Here is a 19,046-nt window from a genome sequence, read left to right on the forward strand (position 1 = left end):
TTTAGCTTCGTGCAACTCGTTACACCGTGTGAGGTAGTTAAGAGCCTCATCGCCACGCCAAGCTGCCAGATAAGTTTAACTCGTTAGTTATACTTAAAGTTTATGGCTCAGCTGCGGGCCGAGCCGCCGCCGCCGGATCCCGGGCCCCTCTCCAATCGCTGATGTCAATGCACTCCCATCTCATACATATTTGAATCCGTAGTTTGTGTCCAGGGGTAATCCCAAGAAGCTTAGCAAAATCGAAGGCTATTCCTCAATCAGCAACCTCCACCGTGGGTGTACATATAACACTGACAATCACTTTTGCCGAAGGGTCCTATTCTGCGGATATGGTGTGTGCCCACCATTGACTCAAATTCAACGCCATGATGGGGCACATCGACGATATTTTCAGTATTATTTACCTCGGAGTGGCGGCTGGTGTCTACTTCAAGCCGGAATATGCCATGTGTGGATCCAGAGTCGCGGCAATCGCTATTCTATCTATAATAATCATCCTATCAAAACTTGTCTATCAGCTCTTTCTCTATCCTCGATTCTTCACGCCGTTAAAATGCTTTCCCACCCCATCAGTGAGTAACCACTTTTATCTTACTAGATACCTAGTTGCAAGTTTGACTCAGATACTAATATTGTCTAGAATCGACACTGGCTCACAGGCAACACGAAGAGCCTGCTTGTAGACACCCCTCATGCCGAAATGAAGGTGTGGGCGAGAGACATTCCCAATGAAGGGATCATTCGCTACTACATCGCGGGAAACCTTGAAAGGATCACAGTAACTAGCCCCAAAGTACTAAGCGAGATTTTAGTAAGCAAAGCATACGATTTTGCAAAGCCACTGGTGATACAGCAAGGATTGGGTCGACTGCTCGGCAATGGCATCTTGCTTGCTGAAGGCGACGAGCACAAGGTAGAAGACGATCGCTTAATGTCTCCAGTTCTATGTTTCAATTCTCACAGGTATCCATATAGTTCCAACGCAAGAATCTTATGCCAGCCTTTGCATACCGTCATATAAAGAATCTCTATCCTGTCTTCTGGTCCAAGAGTATAGAGATGGTGAGGTTGATTCGAAAGGAACTAAAAGGTCGAAAACCTACCGAAGACAATACGATTGAAGTCAGAAACTGGGCCGGCCGCTCTTCGCTGGACATCATCGGCCTGGCGGGGATAGGTCGGGACTTCGACTCACTGCGCGACCCTGAAAACAGTCTTAGTAGATCGTATGAAATGGTCTTCACGGCCCCTGACGTAACGACCAAGGCCCTTTTTATGCTTGGAATGCTCCTTGGAGACACGAAGTGGTTGGCAAAATTACCCACTAGGCGAAACAAGACAATCGATACAGGTCGCAGCAATATCCGCAATGCTGCACGGCAGATGATCGAAGAGCACAAAGCGAAGATGAAGGATCCGGATGTGGAGATCGGCGTTGACATTATTTCGGTTGCAATGCAGAGCGGAAACTTTGACGACGAAAACCTCGTCGACCAGCTGATGACCTTCCTGGGGGCCGGTCATGAAACTACCGCTGCGGCTCTTCAGTGGGCTATATATTCGCTTTGCAAGCACCCGGAGGTCCAGACCCGCCTCCGTGAAGAGGTGCGCGCTAATCTACCACCTATTAATGTCGGGAATCCAGGCCCTATTGATGCTACAGCAGTCGATAACCTTCAGTATCTAAACGCTGTCTGCAACGAGGTTATTCGATTCTGTCCGTCTATACCAAACACTGTCCGGGTCGCCCTCAAAGATACTACGTTGATGGGCAACCCTATACCTAAGAACACGCAGATTGTTATTTCGCCGGAGCTTATTAACCACATGCCAGAGTTCTGGGGACCAGATGCGGGCCAATTCAACCCAGATCGCTTCATGGGCCCTGGAAATGCCAATAAGGGCGGCGCAACCAGCAACTATGCTTTCTTAAGCTTCCTCCATGGTCCACGGAGCTGCATTGGACAGGGTTTCGCCAAATCTGAGCTTGCCTGTCTTCTTGCAGCAGTAGTGGGTAGTTTTGAGTTTGAATTGAAATACCCAGATGCTAAACTAGAGGTGCGAGAACAAGCAACTATCTCACCGAGAGATGGCGTCCTGGCCAAATTCACTCCCCTAGAGGGATGGTGAAATGGCGTGACTGACGAACAACCCGCAGCTTCCTGTAAATATGGAGCTTCATGTCTCCAGGTTCATTTTCGTAGATGGATAAAATGCAAGCTGTTGAAGTTGATATTGAGTTGATTGAAGCGAAAGGACGTTGTGTTGCTGAACTGCTGAGTCAGCTCATGTGCAACCTGGGCCAATTTGACAGGGACAATAATAGTTACACCCTTAAGATGCCATTAAGATGGACCATTGCGGTGTATCACAACGCTTGGTAGTGTAGGTGATGCCCAAAGCAGTGGGCAGAAGAACCCCCGATGTCCGCCGGAATTCGAACGGTTGAAGACAGTTCATCGGGAAACTCCAAGTTTTCTTGGATGACAGGGCAAGGTCGGTAGGAGGCCACAAGACAAGAGGCCAGACAGCGCGAGACTCCATTTAACGGAGCTTACCCGAGGCCTAAATCAACAGACAGTCCATGTCTGGAGCATCAAAATATGCACTCAAGTCGCAGCAGACGTCAAACCAAGGTCGTTGAATTTTTATATCGAGGCGGAAAAGTCAAAACCAGCTTACTTAACTAGCTCGACTGCTGACTAAGCAGTCGCATCAGCTTCTTCCTTTTCGACGAAGCAAGACGAGAACGACAACGACAACGACGACGACGACATCAAGATAGCAAGACAGCAAGAACAGCAGAGAGAACAGACTGCCATACAACACCTGGCTGACTAGCCATAGAGTACGCTCTTTCAGCTGAGAGAAGAGCTCTGCTGTCGTTTCATATCCACGGGCTCGCATGTCTCCCTGAGCTGGCCTGGGCCAAAAAGTCACAATACTGCATCCATGTAAGCTATTACCCTTCCCTGGACACTGGCGAGGAAGACCACCGGCTCACGGCCTGACGCAGCAGATCTGCGACGATGTGGCCTCAAAGCAAGTCGCATCTCTTGCTCTCGCTATTTTCCCCGATCCTTTCTTCAGCCTTCTATCTACCTGGTGTAGCTCCCACCTCCTACGATGTCGGGCAGAAAGTTCCACTTCATGTCAACCATCTTACGCCAACGGTGGCCCAGGATGCCCAGGTTCACTCCGTCTTCTCTTACGACTACTACCACCCATCATTCCACTTCTGCAAGCCCAAGGATGGGCCTAAGGATGTCCGGGAGTCCCTAGGCAGCATCATCTTCGGTGATCGCATCCTCACCTCGCCCTTTGAGCTACACATGGCGAAGAACGAGTCCTGCAAGCTGCTCTGTCCGGAGGTCAAGTTTGACGGGCTCAGCAGCCAATTCGTGAACCACAGAATATGGCAGGGCTATAACATCAACTGGCTCATTGACGGCCTCCCCGCCGCCCAGATAAACACCGATGACCAAACAAACGAGCAGTTCTACAGCCCCGGCTTCCTCCTAGGTGATATTAACAGCGACGGCCAATCGTTCCTTTACAACCACTACGATATTGATATCGAGTACCATCGCGTTGCCGGGCTCGGGACCAAGGAGAAGTACCGTGTTGTTGGGGTTCTCGTCCACCCGTCGTCCAGGAAGACAAAGGTGTCTGGAGGCAAGGCCGATTGCTCTGGCAAGGACATTGTGCTTCTGGATGGTACGGCGGATACCTCTGTAGCTTGGACGTATAGTGTCACTTGGCGTGAGTCTTCCACCGCTTGGGCGACTAGGTGGGATAAATATCTACATGTCTACGATCCCAGTGTTCACTGGTACTGGCTTATCTACTCCGCCGTCTTCGTCATCTTACTTGTTACCCTGGTGAGCAGCATCTTGCTCCGGGCCTTGCGGAAGGACATTGCGCGGTACAACCGTCTGAGTATGATCAACATGGATGACTTCAATGACAACGGTGACTCCGTGGAAGAAGGAATACAGGAAGATTCCGGCTGGAAGCTAGTCCATGGTGATGTGTTCCGCACTCCAAACTACCCGCTTTTGCTCAGCTTGCTGGTAGGAAATGGTGCTCAGCTCTTCGTCATGACCGGCATCACCGTTGGTAAGTTTTCGACACCTTTCTCGACACTTTTCTGTTGTCTAACCTATCGCTAGTATTTGCACTCTTTGGCCTCCTCTCACCCTCCAACAGAGGGTTCTTGGGAACTGTTATTTTAATATTATATACTCTCCTTGGCTTCGTCGGTGGCTATGTCGCCGCAAGAACGTACAAGTCATTTGGAGGTGAATCTTGGAAGCGATTGATCATCCTCACCCCAATACTCGTCCCAGCCATCGCGTTCTCTACCTTCTTCTTGCTCAATCTTTTTGTTTGGGCTAAAGGATCCAGTGGTGCTGTTCCGTTTACTACTATGCTTCTCACTGTTATCATCTGGTTTGTTATCAGCGTGCCGCTTAGCGTTGCAGGCAGCTGGATCGGACTTAAGCTACCCGTAAGCATACCTGCATTCTAACCCAGTGTGTTTTAAATATTAACGCTCCCATAGGGCTTTGAAGGACCTACCAGAACCAACCAGATCCCCCGTCAGATTCCTCCAGCAGTCTGGTCTCTCCGCCCTCTCCCATCAACACTGATAACTGGCATGCTCCCATTCGCCACTATTTTCGTGGAGCTATACTTTATCATGACTTCCCTTTGGACGAACAAAATCTATTACATGTTTGGATTCCTCTTTCTGTGCTACGGACTTATGATTATGACTTCTGCAACCACCACCATACTCCTCGTCTACTTCTTGCTCTGTGCAGAAGACTACCGATGGCACTGGAGGGCATTCATTGGTGCCGGTATGACCGGCGGATATGTCTTCCTTAACGCACTTATCTTCTGGGCAACCCGCGTCAGTTTTGGCGGTGTGACTGGTGCTGTTCTATATCTCGGCTACTCTGCACTCTTGGCTTTCCTAGTCTTTGTGTTAACAGGTAAGCTCCACCCTATTTCCAGATGTCTTACAATCACAGACTGTGGGCTGATAACATTTTCCCAAACAAAATTTAGGTACCATTGGGTTATTTGCCAGTTGGGCCTTTGTCCATAGGATCTATGGCTCCATCAAGGTCGACTAAAATCATTCATTGTTACGTCATTTTTATCCGTCAATGCTGTGATTTAGTCCCGTACTATACTTCTCGGGGGTCATTCCTAGCGCCCCCCCTTTTTTTCTCCCCCATCCTAGACCGGATTTTAAAGTCTCTGTATTACTATCCCACCGTTTGCCCTCTTAATGACTAAAACCGGCAGGTTGGCTTTAGATCTACGATTGCTATTTTGATGAAAAATTAAAATCTCGTATACACTTTTTCCCCTTACACTTGCATCTCCATTCCCGATATCTCAGGAAATTGGTCAAATGACGTAGTTATACAGGCAAGAGATATGATAGCACAACACAGCAAACGGTAAACGGAAAGGATAGCTATAGGATATAAGGAAGTACCAAGCAAACATAGGCCTGGATCCTCGAACGGCATCAGCGAGATGTGGACCGTCTAGTAAAATAACAGTAATAACATGAGTGGGGAAACAAAAATAATCACAGCATGGCAGAGGGTAGTGAGTAGTCAGTTGACTGTGACGATAAGGCAGGAGGAAAGAAGAAAAAACAAATAAATAGTTAAGAAAGAAAAAAAGAAAACGCCGCCATGGAATGGATAACAACACCCTATACTAAGCCATCGTACAAGGATAGAGCACTAACTATAGTCTCGTCTCGCTTGCTCCCTTCCTTGAACTCGCTGATATCCAAGCTTCCGTTCTCATCCTTGTCCATCATCCGGAATATTTTCTGTACCCGTTTTTCAGGAGTGTCTTCGTCCTCGGGGAGCTTGACCATGGACCCAACCTACGAAAGGTCAGTAAAACATATTCAAGTCGCAGTGTCTCGGTAAGTAGCCTACCATTTTATAAATAGCCTCGACGATAGCGAGCATCTCTTCGTAGCTGATCTTGCCATCTCCATCGATATCGTATAACTGGAACGCCCAGTCGAGTTTATCCTCCATCTTGCCCCTTGACGTGACGGAAAGGGCACAGATAAACTCTTTGAAATCGATCATACCGCTTCCATCTGCGTCAAACACACGGAAGACATAATTGGCAAACGAAGATGGGTCACCGAAGGGGAAAAACTGCCGGTATATCTTCTGGAATTCTTCTTTTGTAAGGGTGCCGGACGGGCAGTCTTTGAGGAAGCCTATCAAATTGTTGGTTCAGCAGAAATGCCTCAACGGGGGTAAAGCTTGATTCATATGCTTCGTCAAACGGACCTTTATACCACTGCTGGAGCTCCTTCTTGTCAAAATGTGTTGATCTCTGAAGCTCTTCGAGCTGGCTCGGCGATAATTTGGACTGCCTGCGGAGGTAAGAAGCGACCCGTCAGCCGGTAACCTTCACGAATGAACACATAGTGGAGAGGGAGTATTGGTGAGCTGAGATCGACGACTTGGTTATCGCAGCATAGCTCTTCAAGTTTGGGAGTGCGTATATGTGTCTTCTGCTCAGGACCTGCAGGAGAGCCTTGGTGTTTACGGTAACTAGTCCCCCGCAAAGCCTTGGACGCGGGGAGGCGATCGATCGCGAGGTTGCAGGGAGAGGTCCAAGAGGTTACTCACGATTTACCCATGCTGTCGTAGCTCCTTGCGCAGGCCCAGGTAGCTGAGAAATCCTCTGTATCACGGCGAAAAAGCCGTGTATTCGACGCTGGCTAGAGGATAGGGTTGTTGGTTGGTGAGAGCAGTTACAGCGGCTGGCGGGGCTGCAGTGAACGTTAACCAGTAGAGACGCTGGTTGAGGAAGGCCGGAGCGATGCGAGGAGGGCGAAACGAAGCAGAAGCGTAGATAAGGAGCAGGGCCGTGAAAGCGCGTAGGGGGATGTATCTGGCAAACAGTCGTATAAGGCAGAGGCTGGAAGCGTTTTATATGTTGGTAGCTCGTAGGAGATTGAAGGACCTTGAGACGGAGTTGAGGGCGGGAGGCTCGGCGGAGGACGACGTTAACAAAACTTCCGTACGGCCAGCCTGTAGCTCGCGCACTGCAAACAGTGACTATTATGACCCAGTATGAGAAGTGATACCGGTTTGATGCGATCTCTTTTCACGCCTTCGTTGTCCTGCACTCAATTCACACTGTTCTTCCACTGTCTTCGTCTTCTTCTCTGCTTCATCAACTATACACTGATTACGTAAGCATATAACTGCCCAGCGACTTCAACAGCTGGAGAAGAAACGAAGCGCAGCAGAAGAGCGGCACAACACGACATGCAAGGCCGCGAGATACCATGAATGCAGAGATACTGGCGCCTCTCACCTCCCTGGAGGCCCGGCTTAACGCCCTGCTCGCCTCCATCACGTCGACTCCTACGGCATCTGGAGCTCCGGCAGCAGCAGTCTCACTCCTCGAAGCGGACGACGCGCTCACCAGCGCGCTGCAGACTCTGAGAACACACCAGGAAAACTACTCAAAGATCCTTCGGCTGCGTGCTGAAGCCCTCAGCCTGGAGGAGAGGGTACGCGAGACCGTTCGGCAGGTCGGGGAGCTAGGAGACGAGATCTCTGCGGCTGCGGGAGACGACGACGACGACGACTCGGACGAAGACAGCGACGATGAGGCCGGGGGTGATATTGAAATGAGCGGGAAGGGCAAAGATGGGACACGGAAGAATGAAGTGGACTACAGATTGCTACTTGGATTTGCCAGGCGGATAAGCAAGTACAACAACGAAGCTGCTGCTGATGCCTCCAGCGCAAGGGTACTGTCAAAGGAGCCACCAGGCGGCGACACGGCAGCAGATACAAATGGCGAGGTAGCAAAGGAGGACGGAATAGCTTCAGGCCACGGGCAGACAACCGGCGTTGGTATTGCTGCCTTGCCTCAGGACACCGTCTCCTGGCTGGATGAGACCGCCAACTGGACACGGCTCATGTCTGCACTCCCGTACCCTAGCGAGGACCGCATCCGTATGGGCCTTATGGCCCATCTCCATGCTACTGCCGCTGCAGAAGGGAAGGATGTTGAAAAGGAGGTTGAGCATATCCTGAAGGCTGCAACGCAGAAGGATATATCAAAACAGGAGACTCAACCAGCAGGACAAGGAGATCAACCGCAACCTGATTCAGATTCAGGTGCCGGCCACCCTGCAGGCTCAGGAACTGCAGCTATAAACCACCAAGCTGGGAACAGTGCCAGCCATACCGCAGAACCACCAAAGGCCAAGCCGAAACTCGACCTCGATCTCTATGACCCGGACGATGACGACATGTGATTTTTTTTTTACTTGCTCGAGTTCATCAGATCTAAATATAAACATCCATGGGGAAAACTCTGTTTTGTTTACCTTCCTTGTTTACTTGCATTTCTAGGAGCAGGTGCATCCTAATACCCATCGTTCGGCCCTTCTCTTTTTAAGGCCATGCTCTTTCCACTAGTTAAATGACATCTCCCATGCAGAAGGCGCAACAGGCCCTGTTGTTGTTTATTCTAACGTCGTGGTTCTTTCCCCTTCGTCTGTCCTTTTTTACTTTCTTTTTTATTTTCCTTTTTTTTTCTTTTTTTTTTTTTTTTGTCCCTTCTGACTCCAAGGCCTCTTCTTGTCTCTTCTGCTCGAGACATCCATGAATCTGATGCCGTGCACCATCGATTTTTCCATTTGCAGGGCCAGCCTGCGTTCAATATCCATGTTCTATTCTTTTTTGTTATAGGATTATAGTTGCATTGGTTATCATCATGTCTAGCCAAAGAGTCACCACGGTTAGGATCGACACCAGCAGAAATCGCCGTTCAGATAGCTCAGCCGAAGAAGATACCGCCAGCCTTCCCACCGTCCATGAAAAGGCACCCCCTGTTGAGACCGTTTCCTCCGGCAGCACTGCTGCCACCAGTACTTTGGCAGCTGATAGTTCCAGCCAATATGGTGAAAGCTTCCTGGCCCTTAAAGCTGCTCGGCTTGAGATACAAGAGTCAGAAAACTACCATCAGCTCCCGTTTTCATACCCCTGTTGGAAGAAATGGACAATTCTTGTTATCATCTTTTTCGTGCAGGTCTCCATGAACTTCAACACGAGCATCTACGCCAACGCTATTGTTCCTATGGCCAGTCATTTTTCAATCTCCGAAGCCACCGCCAGACTCGGCCAGATGTCTTTCCTGATTGCATATGCGTTCGGAAGTGAGCTTTGGGCGCCATGGAGTGAGGAACTTGGCCGATGGCCGGTCATGCAGCTTAGCTTGCTTCTAGTCAATACCTGGCAGGTTTTGTGCGCTCTCGCCCCCAATTTCTCTTACATCGTTGCCGGCCGTACCCTCGGAGGCTTATCTTCGGCTGGAGGCTCTGTCACTATGGGAATGATAGCAGACATGTGGGAACCAGATCAGCAACAGTATGCAGTTGCTTTTATCGTTTTGTCTTCTGTTGCTGGCTCCGTCGTTGGTCCTATTGCCGGAGGGTTCATGGAAGTCCGTCTCCACTGGCGGTGGAATTTTTGGATCCAGCTGATTCTGGGAGCCGTGGTCCAGCTTGCTCACTTTCTCCTGGTACCAGAAACCCGCTCGACCATTGTGTTGAATAATCTGGCAAAAAAGCAACGGAAGTCAGGTATTGCGAATGTTTATGGTCCGCTGGAGCTTCGTGGATCCAGCCTCACATTTACAGAAGTTATTACAATCTGGGTTCGCCCGTTTAGCATGTTTGTCCGCGAACCGATTGTCCTGTTTCTTTCTCTCCTCAGCGGGTTTAGTGACGCCCTAATTTTCACCTTTCTCGAATCATTCCGCCCAGTGTATAGCCGCTGGGATTTCGACACCATTCAAACTGGTCTTGCCTTTATCCCGTATGTTCTATTCCCTATACTATGTTCAAATATGCTCCTAACCTCATTTAATACAGAATCATGGTTGGCTACTTCCTTGCCTATTTTTCATTTTTCCCCGTGATAGTGAAAGATAAAAGAGCCATGGCGAGAAATCCTGACGGCCTTGACCCAGAGTCACGGCTCTGGTGGCTCCTCTTTAGTCAGTAATATCTCCCTGCCTAATTTGCTATAACCATGCTAACCCATCCCTATAGCTGCTCCCTTGGAGACGATTGGTCTCTTTGGATTTGCCTGGACAAGCATGGGGCCTCCTGCGGTACATTGGTTCGCCCCGATGTTTTTTTCGATGCTCATTGCCATTGCAAATGTTAGTATCCAGAAAATATTACATTGTAAGATATACTGCTAATTTGCACTATGTTTAGTACTGCATTTACATGGCCACCATTGATTACATGGTCGCAAGCTACGGCCCATATTCCGCCTCAGCAACCGGCGGCAACGCTCTAGCGAGAGACTTTCTAGCAGGCATTGCTGCTCTCTACTCCACGCCAAGTATGTAACTCATCATTATTCACCGCGTGCACTAGTAAATCGCTGATAATTCTAACTGTCTTCTTCCCAGTGTATCGAAACATCAAACACAAGTATCACCTCGAGATGCCCTCCACCATCTTAGGGTGCATATCTTTTCTTGTCACTGTACCCATCTACATCTTCTACTGGAAAGGCCCCCAAATTCGTGCAAGATCCAAGTTTGCACAGGGTGTGGCTCGTAACAGAAATGAACTTAAGCATCGCCGTGCTATCCATGAAAGAAGTTCAGTTGATGCTGGCAAATTGACTGATGTTTAGTCTCTACTTGATCTTCTAAAGTTCCAAGGGTAAAGCAAGTGTCCATTGCTTGCTAGACATATTGTCACCGATGCAAGATGCAATGGTTGATTGACTCGGGTCCAGTGACGATATGCATGAGCATACTCGAACAGCGGTTACCATCATATTATGCTTTGTTTCTTCGTCCCCGTTTTATTACCGTGTATAATATTTGGCGCCTGTTTCCGTTTTATTGCATTGTCTTTGCGTTAACTTATGGATAAAACAGTCTTCTGAGCCGAGGACAGGATGTTTGCGGCCCTAATAAATCCTTTCATTCGAGCCACACCATTTCACCTTCGTCCTGTTAATTCGCCATTCTCCAAAAAAAAAGAAAAGAAAAGAAAAGAAAGAAAAAAAGGTCGTTTGAAGAAAGGAATACACCAATATTTTGGGATGGCAAGTGCCCCTTAAGAAGTCATTGAAATAGTCAATCCACCAAACGCCTTACGGACAAAGCAAAGAGCCCAGTTCCAACGAGTCTAGTGCCCTCCAGTTGCGCCATGTGCTAATTCCACCCAGTTTGCACAGAGCCCAGCTGCCCCCTCGGCGCCTCCGTTCTACCAGAAAAAGCGTGTCAGATAACTATACACTGGGTTTTCAATTAAAGTGACCAGGAGTTTTGTAAAGTTACCTGACAAAAGCACTCTCTGCCAAATCTGGTGCATTGTGCCTGATGGGTACAGGGGGTACCATTGGAACATACTGCTTGCTAGATCATAGAAAGATATGCGTATTAGCTTGAAGTCAAGCACACGGTTGGTTATATTGCCGATTTGATTACCTGAGAAACGACGGTGCTGGGAGTCTGGCCCTTGGGCAAAGCGATGGTCACGCTCACGAAGGTCATGGCGAGGATCAACGAAGTCTTCATCTTGGATCACTAACTAGTTGGCTCTGATCTTCACTTTTCTGGTTGATTGGAGTAGGTAGGTAAAGGGAGGATGGAGATGCAAAGTAGCTTGTTAGTTCTCTGTTCAGTTAGCCACGGGCGTGCGAGGATAGGCTTATATACATCCATCGGAGCCAGTACATTCACATATTATTATTATTATTTGACTTCTCAGCCATTCTGTTTTTAGATCACTGAATCTGCGGCAACTAACAACAGCCCCAGATTCTCCCTCGCTCTACAGAGTACCTGACTGCCCGTACAGAGTATGTGTAACAAAGCTCATTCGTGCACCCCCTGGCGGCTAGCCCCTGAGAGCTGGTTCTGAGCACAAACAAAGCGCTAACCAACCAACTAGTTAGTTTAATCAAAGAGACAGTGGGCGCTATCTGACACTATTTGATGTAGTACTGTCCGTAATTGACGCCCGTTTGACATTTGGCATGTGCAAAGAAGTCTAACAAACGCTATGGGCTCGTCCCTACAAAATTGCTTATTTCAGGGGCCGTGCCTTAAGCGCCGTGCTTGCAAGGGATACGAGATTGCAGGAAACACCCCAATATCTATAACCAATGAATTCCCATTGCCAGTTCGCGCTGGAACTATTTTTAAGTGACATCACGAAGGGTAAGGGCTATATATAGATGGAAAAAAAGAAAGTAAATACATGGGCTAACCCATTACTGTTGGGGGTAAATGCGTAGCTAATTAAGAGATTGGCCAAGATCAAAAGAAGAATAAAACAATGCCAGGAGAAAGAATGGAAAATGAAGGCGTGATAAAATGGGGTATTTGTACAGGCTGACACCAAAAGTAGGGTGCATATGTTTGTGTGATCGCTATGCTGGCAAGGATGTAGCGGTCTACCATGAGAGGGTAGATGTTAAAAAAAAAAAAAAAGTAAAGCAGCTCAAAATAGTCCTCCAATGACAGTATACCACATCCAAGGAAAAAGATCGGTATGAAGCTCCTTCATGAAGATAAATAGGAGCTGCAAAGTAAATGGTCAGTACAAAATGATTTCTTTTATTAGTATGTCCAAATATGAAGCTTTTGTTTGAACTTTTGTTTGAACGCGCAAAACAGTCGCATGCTGGGCGCAAAAAGTAGCAAAAAGGCAAAAAAAAGCCAAGTTGCGAGCCTCATGTCGTTCTATAGTATATAGTTCAATGCTTCACTTGGAGTCCGGTATGACAGCGCTGGTGGTAGATGCCGTCCGCCTAGTCCATCCGGTGAAGAAACCGACAGGCGATGAGTTTTGGGACTTGGGCGGGGCGGTTGTGTCTGGGCTTGATTTAGATGCAGTGACGAGTATGCTGGGGCTGGAGTCACCGGCAGTGGAGGCGGGAGAAGTTGCATTCGTAGAGCGACTCATCAGTCGTTTGAGAGTGTCCAATTTGACCTTCATCTCTTCCAGCTCCTGTCGGGCGACCGCCTCTGAAGTCTTCGCGTTAACAAGCTCAATGAGCAGCCCTTCCTCATCGCCAACAAGGGACTTGGGAGCTCCCAGGCTGCTTGTTCGTTTTGAGAACGTTGGGGTTTTAGGGGAGCTGGCCTTTCCAAGTTTGAATTCCCGCAGGCCGTTTGCGGACCCATCATCCCCCGACCCGACCGATTCAGGACGATCAGTTTGCAGCTTTGAAAGGGGCGGTTTCTTTGCTCTAAGCTCTTGTACCGTTCGTTCAAGGCGCTGCTTTTCTTTATGTACGTCCTGAACCCTGCTTCGAGCCTCCTTGAGCTGCTCCTTTAGCTGGGCATTTTTTTGTTCGTGCTCGTCAATAGTTCGGCCCATGTCCTGACATCTAGTGGACTCGAGCTCGTATTTGCTCTTCCACATTTCAACATCATCCAGCAGCTGCTGTTTGGTTTGCAGCATCGACATGCGTCGTGGCTCCGTTGACGCAAACCTTTCTTCTGCTTTGAGGATGAGTTTGGGATCAGGTTGCTCAGCTGGAGTCTCTTTCATATGGGATAGCAACTGGGCAGCTACCATCTGATCCTCCTCACGTTCCTCTCGTTCTTGTTGCAATCGCTTAGCCAGAGCGGCCTGCTCTCGCTGCATATCGGAAAGAGCAAGAAGAAGGTCCTCTATTTGGGAGTGCAAATCCTTGTCGCTGGTTTGTAAACGATGTGGTTTTGGCTTCGGCGTCGCATTGTCAATGTTGGAACTCGATAAGGTAGATGCCTCGGTCGGTGCTGTACTGGCTTCCGAGGTCGATGACTCTAAAAAGTTGAGAGTTGAAGCCATGCTCTGTTTCGATGGCGTTCGAGTAACACCCATGCAAGGGCTTGACCCGGGAGTCGGAATACCAGGGCTTTGAGCAACGGATTTGACAGAGCTGTGAGAACTCGAGCCAGCCCAGAGTCTACCTAGGAATCGGGAAGCAATAGCTTGAAGCTGAGGCAGTGACACACTTTGTGCAGCGCCTTGGGCTTCCTGGTATTTCACCTCGAGAGCGTGCAAGCTTTCGTGAGTGACCAGGGAGGTGAGTGACACAAAGTCCGTAACAAGATCATCAGCATTGCAGGCATACCTAGAGGGCGGTTTTAGCAAAGATCACGAGTGTCTCAAGCATTACGGAGTACTTACGGATCCCATAGGCTTCTTGATAGCAACAGTTGCATGGCGTCTTCGAATTCCGTGCAGGCCATAATTCTGTGCTGATTCCGCTGCATAAGAGACAAGGCAACACGCATCAACGTCTCGCAGGCTCCTTCAAGCAAAAGAACATCATATATACGCAGAAGCATGGGAAGGGGACAGGTAACAGCAAAGAACGACAAGAACCATTGTGATACATAGACTGGCTCAATTTTGAGTGAATCAAGGTGAGCATATAGCTCTGGTGCGTGATGTGAGAGTAATGACTGGAATTGGTAGATACGGAGGTGGAGGCCAGATAAAGTCGGCAGGAAACAAGATCGCAAGTCATAATGGTCCATCAGTCTGCATCGGGAATGCGTCAGTAGGTATATTGCCAAGCAAAGGGAAGCATTGACGGAAGACGGACCTAACAAGGACACAGAAAGCCTCGGCTTCACTCATATGCATTAGCAAGGGGCCAACGACAAAGCCTAGGCCCTGGCAATACCCGATCTTGCTATCATAAAGACTGAAGCACTTGAGGACCCTTCCTAACATCTGCTGGCCTTCTCCGAGCGGATCTCGAAACATCTCTACGTTGGGGAAGCTTCGTCCAATATCCTTGCCGATAAGACCCTCGTAGGGACTTGTCTCACCACACAGTTTTTCGTACTCGTCGTGGAGGTGAGAATCTCGAGCTCCAGCAATGCTCGGCCACACGACCCCTCGAAGCGGAGGCGGGACACCTCCTCGGATTTTATGGGATGTAAGAGTGGGGAGCCGCTGGGCGGTACGAGGATAGTCGGCAACAAGAGCAGCCCAGAACTCAAGCTCGGTCATCTGGGGAGCAGGCAGTTGGGAATACCGGAGCGAAGATCTAGGGTCATTGACGAGATCTTTGAGTTTTTGGATGGATGGCGGCCTCGAGTTGCGGACGGATGCCTTTTTTGCCGAAGCAGACTTTGGGTCTGTTGCTAAAGCGTTGTTTTCCTGTTCTAATCGTGCTAGGAGCAACGTTGTCGACTGTTCGGCTTCCCGGTCAGCAAGGCAATCATTACAGTCTTCAATGGCTTCTTCAAAGCAGTCTTGGGGTGCCTTCATATTTCATTTCGCTGTTAATGAGGTCGAAAGACTCACCACATCGTCTCCCGATGCCTTTGACTTGTTGACTTCGCTCTCCTCCAAGCCGGCCCAGTCAACACTTCGACCATCATCCATGTCGGATTTACTGCTCCCACCGATGCTTTCAGCCTTGCTAGATGCGATTGACGGAGCCCTGGAGGGAGCCCTGGAAGGTGTCTCTTCGGCCTGTAGTTCTGAAGCAGTCTCGAGCTCTTCAGCATCCTCTTCTCCGTCATGCTGCGTTTCATCTGGACTGTCTAGCCCAAGGCCAACAGGAACGGCGGTTTCTGGACAGTATACTGCATCTGGCAACATGGGCCCTTCTCCCGAGATCCCAGAGCCCCTCTGTATATCTGAAAGTGGCACGGTTACCATCGAATCGGTTGGTAAAGGGTTGCGTTCTTCGTCGTGTTGAGGCACTGGTGGGGGATCAGGGGAAGTTGTTGCAGGGGAAACTTCCATCTCTATTGATCCCTGGGTTGTTTCTGGCTTATCCACTGCCATTCTCTACCCTTTGTAGTTCTTCTTATGACGCTCGGCAGCTGTGAGAGAACGAAAGTGCAACGGTCGAGCTAGGAGCTGTGTATCTATACAGAAGCCGATGCGTTAAGCAGGTAGCTGTGCTGCCATGGGGGCTACCTGACGCGTAGCCAGTGAACGAGAGGATGCCAGCCGTGACCAGCGGCAGCTTCAACTCGACAAAATCAATGTAAATGAGCGTTGGAAGCGAGTGTGAAACGAGATATCATGTCATCCCATCGTCTCTCCGTCTTGTGTCTTTCGTCTACTTCGTCGATGCTTTTTTTATGTCGATAAGGGGCATGCTGACTAAGACACGCCACAGTCACGTGGAACTCAGGGGGCGAAAGACCCGTGGAAGAAGGTGAAGCAACAAGAAACAAAACACCGGGAAAGCGATGCATAAACTGATGATGGTAGATGGACAGAGTAATCCGTAGATAAGTAGAAAGAGAAGAAGTAGCAGGAGAGGAGGAGCTTGGGGATGCGACGCAAATTGTGGTGGTGTTGGCGGGAGAAATACGGGCAAGCGGCCGTGACAAGCAGATCTGTTCAAGGGGGGCCCCCTGCTCCTGATAGTAACGACATAGCAAGTTAGAGAGTGATGGGAGGGCGATGAGCACCATACGAGAGGATGCACCTTATACTAGTGAAGCCGTTCTCGTATGTACCGTACCCTGGGCTGGTTCGTGTGGGCTCTCTAAGCGCGGAGACGCTCGTCAGACGGCTGATGATCTGGTGTCTTCCCGTAACTCATTTGTTAACTGGCTGACTTGGTAACGAGTTCGTTAGTTACTTGATAGCCTCGGGCTAATCTCAAACTCGAGCTGGTCCATCTGACTGATTCCTGCACCTCGAGTGTCTGGTCTGCAGTAGTTAACTAACTAGTTAGGCTAGTTAACCGGGTCTGGCGTCGTTTAAGTGAGATTGCAACATTGCAGATACCCCGAAAACAACGGTCATATTGCCGAAGTGCCGGTCAGATAGTTAACTATCACGAATACCACGGAGCGCTCCGTAGTGAAATCCCGCTCGTGAAGGGGAGAAAGGATACCCATCTAAGGCCATTAACTGGCCCATCCGCTTTGACAGTACTCCCCAGTGGTGGCCGACATAATGGTGGGTTTGCGGGCGCTATCTCGGACCAGCAGGCGGTGGCTGAGCTATTCTAAAAGGAGGCAGCCATGGTCAAGCCAGAGACGCCCGTTCTCTGTCTCACGGCCCAGCCAAATCATGGACCTCAGTTGCTTTTCGCCTGAGCAGCTGATGGTGCGTGAGTCGATCAACAAGATCTGCTCTGCTTTCCCAGATGTAAATATGGAACCACTCCCTGGCACCTAACTACCCGGCTTGCCGCATGTTAACGAGATGTTGATTGACAGGAATACTGGGCTGAGCGCGATCGGACGGAGGAATATCCGCACGAGCTCCATGCTGCCCTGTCGAAAGATGGCTGGATAGGCATTGCCTTGCCAGAGCACCTGGGTGGTGCCGGCCTGGGCATATCTGAGGCCACTATGATGCTGCAGACTATTGCCCAGTAAGGATGCATCCTCCTATGTCCTCAAATGTTTTCGCCAAAGGAAAGCAGCTGCTGATAGATGTGTTTATAGGAGCGGAGCTGGCCTCGCCGGTGCCCAATCGATCCATGCAAATGTTTATGCAACTCAGGTGTGTTGAAGCTGTTGTTAGAAAAATTAATCGGAACTGCATTTCTGATATTGACCCTCCGTATAACTAGCCGGTTGCAAAGTTCGCCTCGGAAGAACAGAAGAAGAGGATGCTGCCGCCGCTGATTGCTGGGGAGTGGAGGACCTGTTTCGGAGTGTATGTTCAAAATTTCTGTCATGGTGGGATAACCAATATGCTAATTAAGGCGTAGAACCGAACCGAACACAGGTCTGGAAACCTTGAAGCTTCGGACAGTTGCTGTAAAAGATGGGGACTCGTACCGGGTCTCCGGCCAGAAAATGCAAGCCCCCTGATGGCAAGTGTCTAGTCAGAAGACAGTAGCTAACTAGCGAGCACAGCTGGATCTCGTCCGCCCAAGTAGCCCAGAAGATGATTCTCCTAGCTCGAACCACGCCGGTTGAAGAAGTGAAGAAACCGTCGGAGGGCCTCTCGCTCTTCTTCATCGACTTTGACAGGGCCGCCCCTGGTCTAGACCTACGGAAGATCAATAAAATGGGGGGCCGAAGTGTGGATGCCAACGAAGTCTTCTTCGACGAGTACAGAATACCGGCAGATAGTTTGATCGGAAACGAAGGTGAAGGATTCAAGACAGTGAGTATCTATATACCCCTCCCTTTAGACTGTGATGGACCAGGCCTCGCTTTTTTGACACCCTTTAACTAGGTCCTTCATGGGATGAATGCCGAGAGATGTTTGCTTGCCGGGGAAGCACTCGGCCTGGGATACGTTGCCCTGGAGAAAGCGGCCAAATATGCCAAAGAGCGAGTTGTCTTTGGGCGTCCCATCGGCCAGAACCAGGCCATTGCCCACCCCCTCGCTGCGGCATATATGAGCCTCGAGGCGGCAAAGCTGGCAACGTACCATGCCACCAAGCTCTACGATGAGAGCAGAAACGATTCATCCATCACACAACAGTCTGTCGGCGTAGCATGCAACTCAGCCAAGTATCTCGCAGCCGAAGCCGCCTTTGCCGCCTGCGAGCGAGCAGTAAGTCACCTCCGGTATAGCATGACACGCATTCAAACATGGAAAACCCAACTGATCAATCCAATACTATTCACAGGTCCTCACTCTTGGGGGAATGGGCTATGCCCAGGAATATCATGTCGAGCGGTACCTGCGAGAGTGTTTCGTCCCCCGAATCGCGCCCATCAGCCGGGTAAGTGTCTCCCTCGCTGCATAGTATTAGTTATACGATATGTGAAGCTGAGTATCCTACTCGTGAACAGGAGATGATCATGAACTTCATCAGTGAAAAGGCTCTTGGTCTCCCTCGAAGCTATTAAAGTAGAAGCTTTCCATGTAGTTAACTAGCAGGTTGTAGATCTCTCTCAGGGGGTCCATCGTATCCTCGGCCCGGGGTGGCCAGAACCCATGTATACATATGTATGTACTCCGTAGTTAGCTAGCTGGTTACGAGAATGACCTCACATCCAGTAATCTTGGAAGCTGTCAAGTAGTTAGTTAGCTGGTTAAA

The 19,046-nt window shown here is 49.4% G+C and overlaps 7 protein-coding genes across 7 annotated transcripts; 5 read left to right on the forward strand and 2 right to left on the reverse strand.

Annotated features, from left to right (window-relative positions):
• Positions 1-368: 368 nt before the first annotated feature.
• Positions 369-2,130, forward strand: TRV_04238 (cytochrome P450 monooxygenase, putative; the record flags this gene model as incomplete). Its single annotated transcript, XM_003021612.1, has 3 exons — positions 369-572; positions 641-913; positions 976-2,130. 3 exons carry the CDS (start codon positions 369-371, stop codon positions 2,128-2,130), a joined length of 1,632 nt encoding a protein of 543 aa, XP_003021658.1.
• An 899-nt stretch (positions 2,131-3,029) lies between these two features.
• Positions 3,030-5,144, forward strand: TRV_04239 (uncharacterized protein; the record flags this gene model as incomplete). Its single annotated transcript, XM_003021613.1, has 4 exons — positions 3,030-4,119; positions 4,173-4,510; positions 4,565-5,000; positions 5,077-5,144. 4 exons carry the CDS (start codon positions 3,030-3,032, stop codon positions 5,142-5,144), a joined length of 1,932 nt encoding a protein of 643 aa, XP_003021659.1.
• Positions 5,145-5,740: 596 nt separating this feature from the next.
• Positions 5,741-6,700, reverse strand: TRV_04240 (uncharacterized protein; the record flags this gene model as incomplete). Its single annotated transcript, XM_003021614.1, has 4 exons — positions 5,741-5,920; positions 5,976-6,271; positions 6,466-6,611; positions 6,690-6,700. The coding sequence occupies 4 exons, from the start codon at positions 6,698-6,700 to the stop codon at positions 5,741-5,743; spliced, it is 633 nt and encodes a 210-aa protein (XP_003021660.1).
• A 436-nt stretch (positions 6,701-7,136) lies between these two features.
• Positions 7,137-8,338, forward strand: TRV_04241 (uncharacterized protein; the record flags this gene model as incomplete). The annotated part of the gene is made up of 2 exons (XM_003021615.1): positions 7,137-7,258; positions 7,279-8,338. 2 exons carry the CDS (start codon positions 7,137-7,139, stop codon positions 8,336-8,338), a joined length of 1,182 nt encoding a protein of 393 aa, XP_003021661.1.
• Positions 8,339-8,799: 461 nt separating this feature from the next.
• On the forward strand, positions 8,800-10,739 carry TRV_04242 (MFS multidrug transporter, putative; the record flags this gene model as incomplete). The annotated part of the gene is made up of 5 exons (XM_003021616.1): positions 8,800-9,902; positions 9,959-10,083; positions 10,139-10,251; positions 10,310-10,439; positions 10,510-10,739. 5 exons carry the CDS (start codon positions 8,800-8,802, stop codon positions 10,737-10,739), a joined length of 1,701 nt encoding a protein of 566 aa, XP_003021662.1.
• Positions 10,740-12,826: 2,087 nt separating this feature from the next.
• On the reverse strand, positions 12,827-15,862 carry TRV_04243 (uncharacterized protein; the record flags this gene model as incomplete). The annotated part of the gene is made up of 4 exons (XM_003021617.1): positions 12,827-14,186; positions 14,243-14,599; positions 14,664-15,331; positions 15,374-15,862. The coding sequence occupies 4 exons, from the start codon at positions 15,860-15,862 to the stop codon at positions 12,827-12,829; spliced, it is 2,874 nt and encodes a 957-aa protein (XP_003021663.1).
• A 1,248-nt stretch (positions 15,863-17,110) lies between these two features.
• TRV_04244 (uncharacterized protein) lies at positions 17,111-18,855 on the forward strand (the record flags this gene model as incomplete). The annotated part of the gene is made up of 8 exons (XM_003021618.1): positions 17,111-17,188; positions 17,260-17,417; positions 17,491-17,548; positions 17,619-17,704; positions 17,899-18,160; positions 18,233-18,556; positions 18,577-18,728; positions 18,753-18,855. 8 exons carry the CDS (start codon positions 17,111-17,113, stop codon positions 18,853-18,855), a joined length of 1,221 nt encoding a protein of 406 aa, XP_003021664.1.
• Positions 18,856-19,046: the final 191 nt, after the last annotated feature.

The sequence above is a fragment of the Trichophyton verrucosum genome (genome assembly GCF_000151505.1).
Source record: "Trichophyton verrucosum HKI 0517 chromosome Unknown contig00331_1.f1.exp, whole genome shotgun sequence".
NCBI lineage: Eukaryota > Fungi > Ascomycota > Eurotiomycetes > Onygenales > Arthrodermataceae > Trichophyton > Trichophyton verrucosum.